Source organism: Eleutherodactylus coqui, chromosome 12 (assembly GCF_035609145.1).
Source record: "Eleutherodactylus coqui strain aEleCoq1 chromosome 12, aEleCoq1.hap1, whole genome shotgun sequence".
NCBI lineage: Eukaryota > Metazoa > Chordata > Amphibia > Anura > Eleutherodactylidae > Eleutherodactylus > Eleutherodactylus coqui.
The window spans coordinates 20012483-20033049 of record NC_089848.1 but is presented as its reverse complement, the minus strand read 5'-3'; the positions used below and the strand labels follow the sequence as shown (position 1 = coordinate 20033049).

General features: G+C 42.6%; 1 protein-coding gene across 1 annotated transcript in view; it reads left to right on the top strand.

Moving 5' to 3' along the window:
* The window catches only part of TPK1 (thiamin pyrophosphokinase 1), a 585523-nt gene extending 581649 nt beyond the window's left edge, over positions 1–3874 (top strand). The window contains exon 9 of the mRNA XM_066585416.1: positions 3600–3874. Coding sequence (XP_066441513.1) covers positions 3600–3601 — 2 coding nt within the window. The 3' untranslated portion in view covers positions 3602–3874. The remainder of the gene's footprint in view (positions 1–3599) is intronic.
* Positions 3875–20567: the final 16693 nt, after the last annotated feature.

Below are 20567 nucleotides of genomic sequence, written 5' to 3'. Positions count from 1 at the left end.
AATACAAACATTTTTCCCCATTAAAGGGGTTGTCTCGCGGCGAAAGCGGAAAATTTTTTTTTTCACTTACCCCTGCATTCTGCCCTGTTAAAAAGAAAGCATAGGTTAGTTTTTAAAAAGCACATTGCGCTTACCTGCATCAGTGTTCTGCAGCTTCTTCTTTTCTTCTTTTAAAGATGGCGCCGCTGGTCTTCTCCCACGGTGCACCGCGGGTCTTCTCCCATGGTGCACCGTGGATTTTCTTCTCCTTCCTTGCGTTCCATTGCCGATTCCAGCCTCCTGATTGGCTGGAATCGGGACACGTGACGGGCGGAGCTACGGTGACGACGCGGTGAGCAGCTCTCCGGCACGAGCGGCCCCATTCACCAGGCAGAAGACCGCACAGCGCAAGCGCATCTAAAAAAGCAAGAAGCCAGCGAAATTAGACGGAGCCATGGAGACGAGGACGCTAGCAACGGAGCAGGTAAGTGAATAACTTCTGTATGGCTCATATTTAAATGCACGATGTATATTACAAAGTGCATTAATATGGCCATACAGAAGTGTATAACCCCACTTGCTTTCGCGAGACAACCCCTTTAAATGTTTTTCTTTAACGAAAGTGTTAAAAAAATAAATTTAATGTATTATTTAAATTGCATGATGCATGCATATATACATTTTTAAAGGGAAAGGCCAATTCTGATTTTTATTATGTGAGTTGTATATGTTTCCCTGACTGCATGTGATGCGAATCCTTTAGCCCATCATATACCTTAGACCTGCATATGTTTTTCTTCATAATACTATTCTCAATTTCATAGAATCATAGAATGGTAGAGTTGGAAGGGACCTCCAGGGTCATCTTGTCCAACCCCCTGCTCAGTGCAGGATCACTAAATCATCCCAGACAGATGTCTGTCCAGCCTCTGTTTGAAGACTTCCATTGAGGGAGAACTCGCCACCTCCCACGGTAACCTGTTCCACTCATTGATCACCCTCACTGTCAGAAAGTTTTTTCTAATATCTAATCTGTGTCTCCTCCCTTTCAGTTTCATCCCATTTCTTCTAGTCTTTCCTTGTACAGATGAGAATAGGTCTGATCCCTCTGCACTATGACAGTCCTTCAGATATTTGTAAACAGCTATTAAGTCTCCTGTCAGCCTTCTTTTCTGCAAGCTAAACATTCCCAGATCCTTTAAGCGTTCCTCATAGGACATGATTTGCAGATCGCTCACCATCTTAGTAACTCTTCTCTGAACTTACTCCAGTTTCTCTATGTATTTTTAAACTGGACACAGTATTCCAGATGAGGTCTGACTAAGGAAGAGTAGAGGGGAATAATTACCCCACGTGATCTAGACTCTATGCTTCTGTTAATACATCCCAGAATTGTGTTTGCCTTTTTGGCTGCTGCATCACATTGTTGATTCATCTTCAGTCTATGATCTATTAGTATACCCAAGTCTTTTTCACATGTGCTGCTTAGCCTAATTCCTCCCATTCTGTGTGTGCTTTCTTCATTTTTCTTGCCCAGATGTAGGAATTCGCATTTCTCCTTGATAAATACCATTCTTTTAATCACTGCCCACTGTGAAAGCTTTTCTAGATCTTTTTGAATACTCTGTCTTCCCTAGTGTTAGCTATCCCTCCTAGTTTTGTGTCGTCGGCAAATTTGATCAGTTTCCCATCAATTCCCTCCTCCAGACCATTTATAAAAATGTTGAAATGATGTATTTGACTGTGGCTTCTAATTTAAGTGATTGTGGTATGTGTAGTTACCAAAGCTACCGTCTGCAAACAGGGATTGCTCCAACCAAGATGGAGGACAGATGCTGAACTATTTTCTTCTAAACTTCAATTTTAAAGTTACATGGTGGAATAGAAGAATATTTGTAATGTGGACTAGGTTTGCATGATGCATATGATTTCCTGTGTCTGCTGGAATTTTTCTTTAACTACTTCCTGTCGCAGACGTTTTTAGTTTTTCTTAACTGTCTTCTAAGGGCTATAACTTTTTTAATTTTTTATCAACAAAGCTGTAGGGGGGCTTTTGTCTTTTGTGGGATAGATAGTATATTAAATGATACCATTAAAATACAATATAATGTATGATAAATATAGTATTAAAATATTTTAAGTGAGTTGGAAGGAAAAAAAATTAAATTCCATCACTGACTTTGGTTCAGTTTCCACAGAGTTTAAAGGTAAAATCCCCTGGTGCAAGCACCAAGCTATGTACTCATTTTACCGCCCTTTGAAGGCTGAGTCAACCTTGAGCCAGCTACCTGAACCAAGTGGGGATTGAACCCGCAACCTTCAGGTTGTGAGCAAGACCTTAGGACTGGATTTCTGCTGCCTTTACACTCTGCACCACACGGGAGTATAATTACTGTGATACCAAATTCATATAACTTTTAATTATGCTTTACTACTTAAAAAAACAAAAACTATTTTTTAAATAAAAAAAACAAACAATTGCTTTGTATTATCAAATATGATACTTTTTTCCATTACCAGAGAGGTGAGAGCAGTTGCTTTTTTGCAGGGCTAGCTGTAGTTTTATTGGCACTATTTTGGTATACATATGACTTTTGGTCACTTTATATTCATTTTTGGGAGGTTGGGTGGTCAAAACCACTCCCCCACAATACTAGTATTGTATAGTAACCCCAAAAAGGGAATGGTTTTGCAGGTGGTGGCCACAGACAATCCCCCTGTCCCTATACTTCATGATTCTTCTCTAATATTGTGGTTTGCTAGTGTCCCGGCCAATGTTAGTAACATGAAGCGATACCTAAAACCCAATCAAGTTGCTCACCTTCAGGATGGCACACCTATACGTGCCATCATGAGAAAGTTTGCTATGTCTCCCAGCACACTCTAGGGCATGGAGCAGATACCAGGAAGGTAAAAAACACAAGGCATGAACCGATCAATCCTAAAATGGATGCTGAATGAAAATAAGGCTGGAACAAAAATCTTCAAGAAATTGTTACTTCTACATAAGCAGTGACGTTATTTGGTTCCAAAATAATCACCTAAGCCTTTGTGGAAACCATCAACTGTTACTGCCATGACCAGCTCCAAGGCGACTGTGCTAAATATTCATAGTTCAAATGGTAAAGAAATCTTGATGCCTCTGGAGACTGAACATTTTTTTTCCCCCAGATTGATGGGGTACATCTTTGTCTTTTGAGAGGCTTTTAGATGGAAAAGCTTATCACCATATTTTGTGTATGGGTCATTTATACAGGATGTAGTCAAAAAGACTGATCCAGCGATATAGCTCAATAATCGTGTCCTATATGAAAATAACATTAGTGTTCTTGAATAGGAAGGCATGGATGCACTACACAATGGTACAGAGCATGGGCTCCTGGGTCCCTGAACATCCATTTCAATATTGTGTTGTGGCCCTTGTAAAGATAAAGAGTAAAACCCAATTACAAAGTTGAAGAGTAGCATGTGAGAAGCAGAAGTAAGCTTCGCACATTTTCTAAGTCCTTTGGGACTGTTGCTATGACTGAAGTAAGGGAAGTGTACTGGAAGTTGTGCTTCTTTAAGCGCTGCAGAATATGTTGGCGCTATAGAAATAAAGATTATTATTATTGTACTAGGATACATGTATGGAGCCATCGTTGGACTACATTCCAGGGACTCTCAAAGCGGATCGGTACCTGAATCTCCTGCAGATGACGGTGGATGACTTCCTAGATGATCTGCCCCTATCGTAGCCAAAGGAGGCAGTCACACAGCTCCATGGATGGAAAAGTTAAAATGTTATGGGTCTTTGATGCAGTGACACAGAAATTAATTAGTGTGTTTTGGTATTGTGCAAAAGTAGAAAAACCTAAAAAAAAGTTATCATCTTAGTATCTTTGTATTGTAACAACCCTCAAAATAAAGTTCATGTTATTTATACCACATGATGTCCGCCAAAAAAACAAAATCCAGAAAGTAATGGCAGAACTGCTGTGTTTTTTTTATCTCACCCTCTCTAAAAAATGAATAAACTTTATACAATACATTAGCCCTGCACAACATACGGTCTGTGGGCCACATGCGGCCCGGAGAAGGATTTCTGGTGGCCCAGGGCCGCACAGTGTTTTGCTGCTAACATTATCTTGCGTCCGCTTCCTCTTCTGCTATCTTGACTTGTGCTGCACTCTCAGATTAGGGCTCATGCCCATGGACATCTGCATAAAATGGTGTGGGTTTTCCCACAGCGTCTTACCCATTTTGCAAACATTGGCTCTCTGCCAGAGATCGCATATGGCTACGAGTGTATTGCGTATGGCCGCGTATCACACACACATGGATATGTGCAATGTGGTTATTTTGTTTTTTAACTAGATTGACCCGATGTTCGCTACACGAACATAAAATGTTTCATAAGTGGTTGTTGTGAACTTCTAAATCTGCTTAGTTAGGTGATTATTTAGTGTCATTTTGTACTTGGAGCAGATATCGAATATAAAAAAGCCTACAGGTCTATCTTTGTTTGTCTGTCCTCTCTTTGTCTGTTTGTCTCTCTCTCTCTCTGTTTCTCTCATTGTCTCTCTGCCTCTCTTTGTGTCTCTTTTGTTGTCTGTCTCTCTCTCTGTCTATCTCTCTGTCTATCTCTTTCTGTTTTGATATCTCTGTCTGTCTCTTTCATTCTCTTTCTGTCTCTCTCTCCTGTCTCTATTGCAGTCTCTCTCTCTGTCTCTCTATCGCTCTCTCTCTGTCTATCACTCTCATTCTGTCTGTCTAATGCTCTCTCTATGTCTTTCTATCACTCTCTCTGTCACTCTATTGCTATCTCTCTCTATTTGTCTATCTCTCTGTCTTTCTATGCTCTCTCTGTGTTTCTTTGTCTTTCTACCGTTCTCTCTCTGTCTATCATTCTCTTTTTGTCTGTCTCTCTATTGCTCTTTCTCTGTTTCTCTATGACTCTCCCTCTGTCTGTTTCTCTATTGCTCTTTCTCTGTTTCTCTATGACTCTCCCTCTGTCTGTTTCTCTATCGCTCTCTTTCTCTGTTTCTCTATTGCTATCTTTCTATCTGTCTATTGCTTTTTCTCTCTATTGCTCTCTCTGTCTGCCTGACTATCTCTGTCTCTCTATCGCTTTCTCTCTGTGTTTTTATCACTCTCTCACTGTCTCTATCGCTCTTACTCTGTCTATTGCTCTCTCTCCGTCTCTCTATTGCTGTCTCTCAATTGCTCTTTCTGTCACTGTCTCTCTCTCTCTGTATCGCTCTCTCTGTCTCTATCACTCTCTCACTTTGTCTCTATTGCTCTCTCTCTGTCTCTATCGCTTTCTCTCACTGTCTCTATGGCTCTCTCACTCTGTCTATTGCTGTCTCTCACTTTCTCTCACTGTCTCTCTGTTGTTCTCTCTGTCTCTATCGCTCTTTCTCTCATTGTCTCTATCACTCTCTCTCTATATTGTTCTCTCACTTTGTCTCTCTGTCTGTCTCCCTATTGCTTTTGGCTGGGCAGTGTATGGTGCAGCTTAGCAGTATATGCGTGTTGCTTATCAACGCTTCACTCATTCCAGCGCATGCCTGAAGCACAGCAGCGCCACCCATAGACTTAACATTGTAACTTACAACCCGCCTGGGAATCCCTGAATGTATTAAACTCACATTTGATGATTTTACGGCACTGTTGAGCATGTGTGTCATCTAATGACCCCAATATCATACACCAAAGTTACAGCAAATGGGGCAAAGTGTGGGGCAGGAAAAAGTATATAGACTTATTTGTATTAGATTCCCCGCTCAGTTTCAGAGTGGGGATGTGTATGACAAGGCTGCCCATGTGCAATGTATTACGTATGGACCGGGTTTCATACACAGCCTATACCAATGTATAGGGCTCACACTGCACAGTACACAGAGAAGTTGAGCTTGCTGTGATCTATTTCTCGTATGTCTGGACACACAGTGTCTACACACACATGTATCAAAGAAACTCCATTCACTTTCATTGACTCCATTCACCGCCTGCTACGCATCCATGCAATGCACATATAATGCGTGGCTAGAGCATGGTCGTGGACATGAGCTCAAAGCAGCTGCAGGGCAAGTCAGGAGTGCAGGCAGCCCTGCATGACCGCAGTGCAAAGATCAAGACTGGGACTTTCAGCATCCCAATGCAGACATCGCAATGATGACATACTATCACGCTGCTGCGCCAGGTCAGAAAAGGACTGAGTGCTTGGCATATTTAGGTAAGTGTGTGTGTGTGTATGTGTGTGTGTATATATATATATATATATATATATATATATATATATATTTATTTATTTATTTATTTGGGGGCAATATTATTATAAAAGTGGCATAATTGCTTCGGAGGCTCTGGGGCACCTGGAGACACTATTACTACTAAGAAGGCACTTTTCCTGTTATGGGGACATCTGAGGCCCCATGACTAAAAAGGTCACACCTAGGGGCAATATGACTATTAGTGGGACACTTGTGGGCACTATGACTATTAAGGGGTCACTTGTGGGCAATATGATTATTAGTGGGACACCTGTGGGCACTATGACTATTAAGGGGACACTTTTGGGCACTATGACTATTAGTGGGACACTTGTGGGCAATATGACTATTAAGGGGACACTTGTGGGCAATATGACTACTATTGGGACACTTCTGGGCACTATGACTATTAGTGGGACACTTGTGGGCAATATGACTATTAAGGGGACACTTGATTGACACTTTAGAAACTACATGTGACAGTAAAGAAAAACCTTTCAAAATGTGTTTAATAGGGTTTTAGAGGCTTATTTTGTATGCAAAGGTATTGATTACACTTTCATTACCTTAACTTACAAAGCGAGCCGCTAAAAACCTTTCTGTGAGAGGTTTGTTTGCCAAGTTGTTCCAGTCGGCAATACATTCTAAACATTATACAATACATTATATGTACCGTGAAATGACCCCATTACATTTTCCTGTAAAAACAAACCAGCCCTCATACAGCCGTGTCAACAAAATATTTACTAAGTTATGGCTGTTGAAACACAAAAATATACTGACATTGAGTACCAGATTAGGCCTGGTCTTAAAGCAGTTAAATAAACTTTAATAAAGTGTATAAATAAGATGCTCACAATAGAAAAATACATATCTTTTTCCCCATAAATTGAGGTTTTCTTTTGCAAAAGTGTTTAAAAAATGAGGTCAATTCATTATTGAATGATGTTTAAAAAAAACACAAATAACAGACAGAATTGCTTTTTTTTTTTTTTAAACAATACATTTTTATTGGCATTTTCAGAACATACATCTTATGCAAACATAGACGATATAAATTGTACATCATGAATTATGATCATTGTATGTTACAACTTTGTGTGGTAGGGGGGTGGGGGGGTGGGGTAGGGGAAGTAAGAGGAGAAAATACGAGGGGGTGAAGGGAGGTCCGAGGGGAAGTATGAACTAGGTTTAACTGCAAGGTACCATAAACATGCTAAGTATGTCTGTTGGTTGAGCGTCCTGGAGTCGTACTAGTTTGGCTTGGTGGATTCCTAATGTGAATGTTTGATCAGAAAGAGAGGAGATTCTGTTAGGCACTGGAGTTGTTTCAAAAGTTAAGCCCCTGAAGTTTAGAGAGTATAGGGGGAGGACAGAGAAATGGGGGGAGGCAGTGGAAATTAGTGGATAGAAAGCTTGTTAGGGATTAGTCGAACCCTATCGGCATTTTCATTGTTTGGAACCACCCAATCCAGTCCTTTCAGAACTGAGCCAGGGAATCCCTTTGAAGAGCAATTAGTTTTTCGTGAACACAATTTGAGGACACAAGGTCTTGCATTTCCTCAATAGAGGGAGTATATTTGGATCTCCATTTCCTTGCGATAAGAATTCGAGAGGAGTGGAGTATATGGCACACTATCACTCTATAGTTCCTAGGTATGTTTCCTATGCCCAGTAAAAGCAGGGCTAGTTCTGGCTTGAGTTTCCCCGAAGTAGGGAACAGAGCAGATATGCACTGCGAGACCTTGCTCCAATATTGGTGAAGGAGGGGGCAAGACCAAAATATGTGGGTTACTGATCCAATGGGTTACTACATCCCCTCCAACAGAGGGGGGAAAGTTCACTTTTCATCTGCGATAGCCTCAGTGGGGAGCAATACCATCTTGTCAGGAGTTTTTGATACTGTTCCCAGTGTGAGGCGCAAGAGGTAGATTTGTGGGCCCATCTCATGGCCTCACACCACATTTTTTTGTTCAGGTCTTTCTCCCAGTTCAGGAAAGTGATTGTTTTCTTAAAAGATTGTGTGCCAGATAAGCAGGTGTAGATTCATTTAGAGAGTTTTTTCTGTAGTGTTATGTTTGCATTTAATAAATCGTTTAGAGGATTTGTTAGCATCGAGAAGGTAAGCTTGTGGGCTCTTAGGAAGTTACAGATTCGTAAATAGGTAAAGTACTCCAGAGATGGGACTGCGAATTTTTCTTGTAGCTGAGGAAAGGGGATTAAACTGTTGCCCAGGTACATGTCTGAGATCTTCATGGTTTCTCTGTGCGGCCAGTTGTTTAAACAAAGATCAGAGATTAAAAACTTTAGTGTGATCAAGGTTGGATCCTGGGGCTAATGCGTTCCAAGCTTTTAGTGTGGCTTTTACCGAGGGGGGGGGGGGGTGATGTGGGGCTTCCTGAGGAATAATTGAGTTTGCTAGGAGATATGCCTTCCAATTGGTTATGCCCGTTAGGTTGGATTCGGTGGAATCCCACGTTTTATCTGCCTCCATATTGCACCAGTGTTTGCTCTGATCAATCAGAAAAGTATTATGATAATTCCGAAGGTTAGGGAGACCCATACCACCGAATTTCAGAGGTCTGTTTAGAATAGAAAAAGCCACTCTAGGTCTCGCTCCTTTCCATATGAACTCGTTCATTTGTTGGTGGAGTGAGAGCAATATGGAGTTTGGGATGGGTACCGGGATGGTCCTAAAGAGGTATAAAACGCGAGGGAGAATAAGCATTTTGTACAAAATCACCCTGCCCATCCAGCTCGGCTCGAATTTGGCCAGACGGTCTAGTTCTTTTTGTAGTAGCATTTTTAGCGGGGAGAAATTTGCTGAAGGAAGGTCAGCAACTGATGGAGTTAGGAGTATGCCTAAATAAGGCAGGGAGGAAGGGCACCATTGGAATGGGAATGTGGATCTCAGGGATTTTTCGTCTATTTTGGATAAGTTGATGCCCATCATTTGCGATTTCTTAGAGTTTGCTTTATAATAGGAAATGGCACTGAAGTGTTGTAAGGTAGACATCACCTGGGGGAGAGAGGTTTTCGGGTTTGTTAGTGTTAGTATTACGTCGTCGGCAAATAGGTTTATTTTATGCGTGTCTGTTCCTGTGGGAATGCCCTCAATATGTGGATTGGACCTCACCGCCTCCGCCAATGGCTCCATCAGCATTGAAAATACGAGAGGAGAGAGCGGACAGCCCTGGCATGTGCCGTTAGTGATCTGGAAAGGTTTAGATAATACACCGTTGGTTAGGACCGAAGCGGATGGAACAGTGTAGAGGGCCGCCACAGCCGCAAGAATCGGTCCGGAAAAGCCAAAACGTTCCAGCACGCATCTCATGTATCCCCAATGCACCCTATCGAATGCCTTCTCTGCATCCAAGGCGAGGAGAAGAGAAGGCATCCGTGTAGCGCCAGCTCTGGCTATGAGGTTGATCAGACGTCTCGTTCCGTCCGGGGCCTGAGGTCCTCTTGTGAATCCCACCTGGTCATTTTTAATAAGCTGGGGCAGGATAGGAAATAGTCGGTTGGCTATTATTTTTGCATAGAGTTTGATATCCGTGTTTAGGAGAGATATAGGACGAAAGTTGCTTGTGGACTCGGGGGACTTGCCCTCCTTGGGGATGGTGACTATGGTTGCTTTTAGGTTTTCGGGGGGGATTTTACCTGTTGACATTATGTAGTTAAAAAAGTCGCATACATGTGGGAGCAGAGCAGGAAGAAATAGTTTAAGGTATTCGTTCGAGAAACCATCGGGGCCTGGGGATTTGCCTGGTTTTAACGAGCGGATAGTTTGTTCTACTTCTTGTGGCGTGATGGGTAGACACAGCTCTTGAGTTTGACTTTGGGAAAGAGATGGGAGAGATAGTGTGGAAAGAAATGCATCGATTTCTAACTCGTTGGGTTGGGGGGTATCTTTGTCCTGGCTTAGATTGTAGAGTGAGTTGTAATAATTACTGAATTCGTCAGCGATTTCTTGTGGGCTGTGGATCTTTTTATTTGTTGTCTGAGAGATTAGATAAGGAATTCTTGAGTTTGCTTTATTTGCTTTAACTCTATTTGCCATTAGTTTACTCGCTTTATTGTGTGAGTGATAGTGTTGCATTTTAAGTCTTTTTATGTGGTTCTCATGATCTATTGTAAGGTGCGCTTGTAGTTCTGTTCTTGCTTTTTTTAGGGGAAGTAGATTTCCCAGTGAAGGGTCTGCTTTGTGAATCACGGCTAACGTGGAGACTTTTGTTAGAAGATCAAGTATGGTTGAGTTACGTTGCTTATTGTAATGAGCTGTCTGTTGAATGAAAAGCCCCCTTGCAAATGCCTTATGTGCATTCCATAGCGTTGAAGGACTGATGGATGGATGTGAGTTAAGAGCAAAGAATTCAGTAAGCGATTTCTCAGTGGATTTAGAATTATTTTTGAGGGACATAACGTACATAACGTAGGTGTTATTTCTCCAAATGAAGGTGTTTGAGGGTGAGTGGGATAGGCGGAGGGACAGTGAAATCGGGGCATGGTCTGACCAGGTGATGTCTCCTATTTCGCACTTTGTTACCATAGGTAAGAGCCATTTTGTTGTTGGAAACATGTCGATGCAGGAGTAAGTGTTGTGTCTGTGGGAGAAAAAGGTGTCGTCTCTTTCTGAAGCGTGTTTACATCTCCACACATCGTACAAATCTTCCTTTCGAAGCCACTCATCGAGATAAGGGGGAGCTCTGTCACTTTTTGATGTAGAGTCCAAATCAGGACTGTGGACGGTATTAAAGTCCCCACATATTATAAACTTGCCTTTGATTATATGCGAGATCTGTTTACATAGGTAGTTTAGAAAGGCAAGTTGTGCAGTATTTGGGGCGTAGGCATTCACTATTGTGAAGGTCATGTTATTAATTATGCATACTAAAGCGACATATCTTCCCTTCTCATCCAAAATTTCCTTCTGTAGCTGAAAAGCAACCGTTTTTTTATTGCAACAAAAACACTTGCTTTTTTCTTTGGACCGTTAGCGTAGAAGATATGAGGAAAATCCCTGTTAGTCAGTCTGGGAGAGTTATTTTTTTGAAAGTGGGATTCCTGAATGCAAACCACCTCTGCTTTTGATCCTTGGATTTCTCTCCATAAGAGAGATCTTTTAAATGGGCTGTTCAGGCCTTTTGCATTGAGGGACATAATCTTCAATGCCATCTGGGCTGTGGGGGAACTGCGCTAAGGAAACCGTGTCGTGGCCTCAACCTTTTCTCATAGCAAGAGATATCATAAAGGTGTAACAAAGCTATACAATTTGTGAAAGATAAGCAGTTAGGTACCTTGTGGGGAGTAACAAACGTTTGGAAAAGAAAAATTATAAACAGAAACATAATCGTGCAGTGAGTTAGACTGCGCAGGCTTGGGGCAAGTCTGCAGAAATATGGTGGCATAACCTGTCCTTGTAGAGCCGGTAATCAGCGACGTAGGTGTTTTAGGTTGCATCTCTCCACTCCTGCGCGATCTCTTGGAAACATCTCTTGGTCGGGATTTGGTCTGTTTGGGCTGGGCAGGGAATATTCCATTCTTCTAGAAGCTCAATTCCTTTATCCAGTGTGGTAATGACATGGGTTCTCCCATTCTTTGTGATGATAATTTTAGTTGGGAAGCCCCATTTGTACCTGACATCGTGGTTTTGTAGAGCTGAGGTTATGGGGAAGAATTTCTTTCTGGCTGCTATTGTAGCTTGAGAAAGATCAGAGTAGAGTGTGATGTTCTGAAAAGGGGCAGGTAATGTAGAGATTTGTCTTGAGGCTCGCATAAGTTGCTCTTTGATGTGGAAGAAGTGGATCCATGCAATCGTATCTCGTGGGTAAAATGGAGGAACGGATTGTGCTCTTGGTAATCTGTGTGCCCGGTCTATTATAAGGTCCGAGGCAGAACAATGTGGGATGATCGCTTGGATTAGGCTTTTCAGAAATGCAGACAGTTCAGAGGGAGGTGTCGATTCAGGAATGCCTCTAAACTTAATGTTGTTTCTGCGATTTCTGTCCTCTATGTCTGCCAATTTGTTTCGCAGGAATTCCACTTCCTCTTCCAAATTGTTATGAGAGTCTACCAATGAGTTATGGTCTGCTGCAAATTCTCCCATTTTACGCTCTGTATGGTCCACTCTTTCTCCTAGTTCATCCACAGTTGCATTTATGCCTGCAAGACTGTTAGCGATGTCTCTTTGTATTGAGGTGTGAAGCGCCAGCATTGCTTCTTTCATAAAAATCTCTGAAGCAGCGTGGTTTTGAGCTGGCATGTCTTTCAATGACGATTCGGTTGTGTGGTCAGAGTCAGGAGAGTAGCTTGTTGTTTTTGCGGGCTAGAGGAGTTTGATTTGTCCTCCATTATTTCCAGGCCAGGAGGGGGGCGTTGGGGGCCCCTTTTGCTGCTGCTTGTTGTTGTGCCGGTATAGGAGGTGCCATTTTGGCTCTTACGAGCTTGGTCTACGTGGTTTTTGGCGTGCGGAGGGAGCCCTTTTGTCAGGGGCTTGTCAGAGGGCGACATTCGTGAGGAAGCACGTGTATCCGTGGGGGCCACATTTATCTTCATCTCCCTGCAGAGGTTTGGAGTGCTGAAAGCATCTTTGGTGCCCTTCTGGGTGGCGCCCCCCGCAGAAATTGGGGCTTCAGCCCTTAGATCTGAGGAGGCATTATTAGCAGAGTGGGGGCTGACTTGAGGTGTGAGAAGATGGAGGGTCTCCTTAATAGCATAAGCCTGTGAGTCTGGTGGGGATAGCCCATGGATGTCTGATGCGGTGGGTGCTTGGTCACAAGGGCTCTGATCTGGGGTAGAGCGTTGGAAGAGAGTTTCACCCACCTGTAAGTCCTGTGCCTTTCCCTGCTTGTCAGCGGCACTTGTAGTGAGCGGTGCAGGGGAGAGCTCCGCGGTCGGCATCATGAGAGCAGGGAAGCTGCAGTGAGTGTTAATCCATCCTCCGTCCTCACTCCCTTTCTGCAGCGTGGTCAGAGGTCCCACAGGTAAATCTGAGTCAGCGGGGAGGGCTCCGGGTTCCCAGACTGAGCGGTCTCCGGTAATAGTAGTCTGGACGCTCTGTAGAGAGACTGCGATTGGAGAAGCAGGGGGAGTCCCGGGTTCTTGCCTAATGCGGTCGGCTGTGCTGTCAGCTTGGGTCGGGCTTGCAGGCAGTACACTCGGGGAAGCGGAGGGAAGAATTTGTCTGCCCATAGGTAGTTCAGGCAGGCTTCGTCCCCCACAGCGGTTTATGTCCCCTTCGGCAGGTCTCTCCTTGTTGTCCGAATGCTCCCGCCTCTTCTCCAAGAGCGGGAGCGCAGAGCTGCCATCTTTCGGTTCTTCACCCCGGCTTCTTGTGGAGTAGAAGTCCGTTAGCTTTTTTGGGGATAAGTTCCTTACCCTTCTGGGCATGACAGTATATGTTCGGCTTCTCCAGGAGTAGGTAAATAGTCTTCAAGGCTGATTTTTCTGTTGCTTTTAGTAGTCGCTATACAGGTAAAGAGGAGAGCTGTACTAGGATGCGACCATCTAGCTCTCCTTCTTGGCCACGCCCCGGAATTGCTTTCTTTTTTTAAATCATCCCACTCCAAAAAGAATTAAAAGTTAATCAATAATTTATATGTACTCCAAAATAGTTCCATTAAAGAAATGACTCATCCCACAAAAGCCAAGCCCACCTAGGGCTAAATAGATAGAAAAATAAAAGGTTCACTGTGAAAAGGGGTTACTATGGACAAATGTAGTAATACATAAATAAAACTAGACAGATTTGGTGCTGCCACAATCTTGCCAACCCATAGAACAAAGGCAACATCTTATTTATGATACACGGCGTGACTGTAAAACATTGTCTATTCCTATTTTTTTTTTGGGGGGGGGGGGGGGGGGTGGACACCTGAGACCCCTTGCTTTAAATTTCAGGTTAGTTGGAACCCAGTTTGACAAAAAAAAAAGTTCTAATTCGTTAGCTCATTCTTAGCAGCGTTATGCTCTCTTGGATATCTGTATTTCATGTGCAGTGATTCCTGATTCATCTTGCTATTTTTACATATTAACCCCTTAGTGACCACCCCATAGTGTTTCTACATCCTGGCTAGCTGGGCTTTAATCCCTGGGACCATAAAAACATGCTGCCTCTGGGGATTAAAGCCTGCTGGCTCTAGACGTGACAACTCCATGCTGCCAGTTACCGAAGCTGCCGTGGGGGGCCGCAGGAAGTCCCCCCACCCCCAGTCACGCAATTGCTGGTATCCACCGGATACCGATGATCGCATTAAACTCAATACAAAGTAAAAAAAGTTAAAATTTCAGCTCCCCTAATGGATTGGATGTGTTTCTGAACACGGGCAGACAGGGGGATCCATTTTGGGATGAAAGCCTTTCATATGTGTGCTGTACAAAAAAAACTATTTAAAATGACAGAATTGCTAAAAAAATGAAAATCGTAAATTTTCCTTCTGTTTGCTTAGATTCAATCAAAAACTGTGGGGTCAAAGTACGCAGTACACCCCTAGATAATTCGTTAAGGGGTCTAGTTTTCAAAATGGGGTCATTTCTGGGGGTTCTCTGTCGTTTTGGCTCCTCAAAGGCTCTACAAGTGGGCAGTGGGGCCTAAAACGCCTTCAAGCAAAATTTCTGTTCTGAAAGCCTCCGGCTGCTCCTTTCATTTTGGGCCCCGTTGTACATCCAGACATAAGATTAGGGCCACAATGGGTATGTTTCTGAAAACAGGACAAACAGGGGTATCCATTTTGGGTTGTCAATTCACATTTTCATGTGCGCTATAGGAAAAAAATATGTCTTTAAAATGACATATTGGTAAAAATATGAATTTCTTTTTTCTCCCCAAAATTGAATTAATTCCTGAAAAAAAACCTGTGAGGTCAAAATCCTCCTGACCCCCTCAGTGAATACATTAAGGGGTGGAGTTCTTAAAATAGGGTTATTTGTTGGTGTATCTATCATTCTGAGACTTATGAGCCTTTTGCAATCTTGGCTTGGGGCATGAAAACGAAGTGTTACTCAAAATGTTAATAATCAATGTTAAATTTGTACGTTTCCTAAATGGTTAAAAAAAAAGTTTTTCAAATGTGCATTCAGAATAAAGTAAACAGATGGAAATATATACAGTATGTTTGCACATATTTGAGATATTGCAGTGGAAAATGTGAAAAAAAAATTTTTTCTAAATTTTCCTAATTTTAGCACTTTTAATAAATATGCACAAATTCTATTGCTCTGTTTTTACAACCTAAATGAAGTACAACGTGGTGAAAAACAATGTCAGAATCACTTGGATATGCTAAACCTTTATGGAGTTATTGCATGTTAAAGTGACACATAAGATTTCCAAAATTTGGCCTGTACTTCCTGCAACAGGGCGTAAACTTACGTCCTGGGGATAGCACGAGATCATAATAGATCTTGCGCTATCCGACAGCAGGAGCCGCCTGTCAGTGATAGCCGGCCTCTCGCTGCAACAGCGGGGGTGCATCGGAGATGCGACCCCCGCTATTAACCCCTTCCTTACCGCGATCTATGTAGATCGTGGCATGGGAAGGGTTCACAGAGGGAGTGCGCTCCCTCTGTGAAGTTGCTGGGCTCTCGCGATGTTATCGCAGAGAGCCTGGCTGGTTGCCATGGCAACAGGACGCTAGATACCAGCGTCCTGTATTGCCAGTACCTGTGATCGCTGTAATAAGTGATAAGCCATTGCAGGAGAGAAGTCCTGCAATGCCTTTTCACAGCGCTCATCAGTACTATGGTGAAAGTCCCGCAGAAGGACACAAACAGTGTAAAAAAACTAAAGGTAAAAAAAACACTAAAGTGTAAACTAGAGGTAAAAAAAATTAAAATCCCACATATTTGATATTGTCACGTTCGTAACGATGTGTACAATAAGTTGCACATGCTTTTTATTCTGCATGGAAAAAAAGCGTTCAAAAACTGAGGCAAAATGCTAATTTTTAGCGTTTTGCCTCCCTAAAAATGCAATGAGGGCGCCCACCCACTGGCGTTTGCGATTTTCGTGCGTGAAAAATGCAGTGTTTTCCGCGTGTTTTTGGCGCGTTTTCCGCGCCTTTTCCGTTAATTTCCATTGACATTCATGGGTGCATTAAGAGAAAAATAAGGACACATATGCAACTGACAGTTCCTATGTTAAAAATTGCAACGGACTGAAAAAAAACGCAAGTGGACAGGAACACATTCAATTCTAATTGCTCTTGAGAAAAAACACAAAACGCAAAGGAAAAAAAATCGCCAGTGGGTGGGAGCCCTCAAAGTGATCAAAAAAGCCGTATGTACCCCAAAATGGTACCATTAAAAACTATAACTCATCTCGCAAAAAATAAGCCCTCACAGAGCTCCGTACATAGAAAAAAAAAGTTATAGGGCTTTGAATGCAGCGATTTAGAAACATTTTTTTTCCAAAAAAAGGGGTTTTCATTGCAGAAAAGTGGAAGAACTTAAAAAAAGTAAGAATTTTGGTATCGTTGTTATCGTACCGACTGGCAGAAAAAATGGATTGTCATTTATGCTGCATGATTAATGCTGTAAAAAAAAATAAAAAACTATGGCAGAATTGATGCGTTTTCTCTCCCGGTTATCATAAAAAAATAATAAAAGTTTTACAATGTATTCTATGTACCCAAAAATGGCACCATCAAAAACTACAGTTCACCACGCAAAAAACAAGCCCTTATACGGCCGCGTTGACAGAAAAGTAAAAAAGTTATGGCTTTTGAAAAATGGAGATGAAAATCCGCCAAAAAATCGTTGTGTCCTTAAGCCCAAAATAGGCCATGTCCTTAAGGGGTTAAGATTCAAACAGGCTTGGCCCCTAAGGGGTTAAAGGATATTACGCAATACTTTGTTAGATGGAGTTGAACCTTTAAGAAATATTCACAAATAAAAGCGGGACACAGTGGCCTCATTCACTCGAAAGCTGAAAAATCAGATGGCCCCACCACTGTTCTTCACAATTTCTGCATTTTGTTGTGTGTTTTCTCTGTGTGTCAAAGCAATTATTCCAGCGGCGTTTGTTGATATGTGTACAATATTACAGCATGTTATTTCCCCATTGTGTGTGGGCTCTGTGTATGCTATTTAGACATTAGCTTTTTTTTCTTGCTTGCCACCCTCACAGTTTGACACAGAGTTTCTTTTATGCCTGTGCTCACTTTCAGCCAGTCTGATGTAAAGTTAATTGTACACTTAAATAACGTGGGATCTTAGAAAACTGTTTATTTAGTTTTACATGGCTTTTATCAAAATCATGCTTTCATTCACAACTTGAGTCTGGAAAACTAGGGTTACAACATAAAGGATAATTAGAAATAATTTGGGAAAAGAAGGTAAAAACACATATATGCAGTAGTGCTTAATCTGTGGTGCCTCTTTTTTGAGTCCTGTTTACACGTTACGAGAGACTACCTACATAACTGTAATTTTCATGTATGAATGGGTATAATAAATACCTGGACATAACAAAGTGAAAGCTGCAGAGTTGATAAAAGTAACTCTGGTTTAACCCTACCAAGCTGATCCAGACGAAGGTGGAAAGCCCTATGAGACTGATGCCAACTGCCTCATATTAGGGGGGAAAATTCCCGACTACAATTATGACACTCGGAATAAATCCCCGGATCAACATCCAGTCTCCAAACATCTGGTATCCATAACTTGTAATATTAGATCTTTCAACAAAAGGCATTCAGGCCCCCTTAAAGTTGTTCAATGACTCAATCATTATAATTCATGAATGAAGCAACCATCTTGTAGTAGCAAGTTCCATAGCCTCACTGCTCTTACAGTTAAGAATACTTCTCTATGATGATGTTGAAATCTTCTTTCCTCTAGATATAAAGGATGCATTTGTCATGGTTACATTTTAAAAGATCATTAGACAAATCTTTGCACTACCCCCCTGTTGTGGCGTTTCTGGGATCTGTTCCTTTCTGATAATCTGGTTCAGGTCTTGTATTTGGTTCTCTTCATCTTCTGGATCTGGTAGGAGGGCTTTTAGGTGGGACTTGCTTGGTCTCACCTTTGGGTAATTGAGGAGGACTATTTAATCTGGCCTCGCGTTTAGCTCAGTGCTGTTTAATTCAGTCTCCCTCTGACGGTGGTGGAAGTCAGAGTTTGGTACTGGATCTCCTGTTTTCCTTATTCTTTACTAAGCTAAGTACTGAAGTTACTATTGTTGATATCTTGTTCTCTGGTTTTCTCCTTTCCCACATAGGGTCTGCTAGTGGCCTAGGTATGTGGTCATGTTCGCCCTTGTTAGGGCGGGTTATCTGTGTATGGCAGGTTCCTTTCCGGGGTTATAGGGACAGTGTTTTCTTGGTGTCTTTTTTATTGTTTACCCACTGTTTGGTGTGCACTTGTGGTTTGTTTGTTCACAGCCAGTAAGTCTTTCAGGTTTGCAGATCCAGTGCACTCTGATTGGACATGACGTCACTGATATAGATTGTATTAAGTTTGTCATAAGTTCGTTTTTTTTAAACTGAGTAGCCCTAAAGGCTCCTTCACACTGGCAAGGGTAATGTGAATCACGGCCCGATATCGCCCTCGTCATCCATGTGAAACCTGTGGATGTGAGGCGTTTTCACGTGGAAACAAGTTCACATGACTGCGGGGATGAAGGGAGTCCCCTGGCGTGGCTGTCAGCAGCAGCAGAGGATCGCAGAATTCTCCCATTGCTTTCAATGGGGTCACCGCTGCTGCTGCCGGGCCCATTGAGAACAATGGGCGATATCGCAGCAAGTTAGGACATGCTGCAATTTTTTCCCTGCATTGCAATGCGGTGCCATGTAGAAAAAAAATATATTTATTTCTCCTTGAAAGTACGGAATTCTGGAACTCTAGACATTTTCTGTCTACATTAACCTTAAACATTGCTGTATCGCGCTCATTCGTGGTACTGCCACTGCAAATATTATCTGGTTTATTCTTTCCATTTAACAAACGTGATTGGCGAAGTCTAGTGAAAGGCTGATTCACTTTCCATGACAATTATATTGTGAGCCCCGGTGGTGACACTGACATCCCGCAGAGAAGCCAGAATATGCTGGCACTATACAAGCAACAGAATATTCTACTCACTGCTATTCGACTTTATTGTGCAACATAAAAAATTGTAGACCAAATAACATTTCCAACACAGCACTAAAAATCATTTGCTCGCGCCCTTGTGCCTGCAACAGTTACTCTATATTGTGCCAGCCATTCAATAAAAAGGTTGCATCAAAGGCTAACATTATGGCCTCCTGCAGACGGCCGGGTCAGATCCCGCTGCGAGAATCCTCGCAGTGGGATGCGAGCCGTGCTTCTGCAGTGACCCGGCTGTCGAACAGTTTTCACCTGGTCAAATCGCGGCTGTCTGCATAGGAAAATCCCGCCGCGGAATCTCCGTCCGTGTGCCTTTGGCCTAGCTCTGATCCACAGTTGATTAATAGGTTTATGATTGGTGGAGTCTGATCGATGGGACCTTCTCCCGAGACCAGGGGTCCTGCCAGAGTGGAGGATGCACATGCACACCGCCACTACATTAATTTCACTGACATTGCTAGATCTGTTCCAACTCTATGAGGGGCCTGGGCGCCTTTCTTGAGCGATACAATATTATATGTTATAATCATTAATAACTTCAGAAGGGTCGGTGATCCAGGGATTATTCTGATTGCCAGATTGGAGCCAGAAAGTAATTTTTTTCCCTTAAATTGGGAAAATTGGCTTCTACCTCACTGGGTTTTTTCCCTTCCTATGGATCAACATTGGGGGGTATAGGCTGAACTGGATGGTGTAGACAGGTAAAGGGTGAGGTTGTGGATGGAGTATATCTCCCTCCCAGGCTCTTAGACTGGACAGGGTGCAGATCCAGTCCGCAGCTTCACTTTGGCTCTCGACTCAGCTGTAGGCACTGACCCCGTTACTGGGGCATAAAAGGCTGCAGGTCCATGGGGTCAGTGTCTGACAAGCTGAGGAGAGAGCATTATCTTTCAACCTGACAGCCTGAGGAGAAAGCCTCTGAGCACCCTGCGTTATGCAACATTTCATTTTCATTATACTGCATGGAGTTTTGTGTTACTGTTTTGCAGACCGGAAGCATACGTCCAAATAAAAGACTGTAAGTTTTATGTACTTCTGAATCCAGAGTGTCTGTGCCGCCCCCACCCCCTGAAGGACTGTGACAATGGATATATGTATTTTTTCAGCCTTACATATTATGTTATGTCTCCTGCTGCTCTCTACTGTCTGTGGCAACGGTGATGTCACTGACTCCAGATGACCACGACATCACACTTCTCTAAACTATAGTCCTATATTGTTCACTACTCCACAATTTCTTCCTTC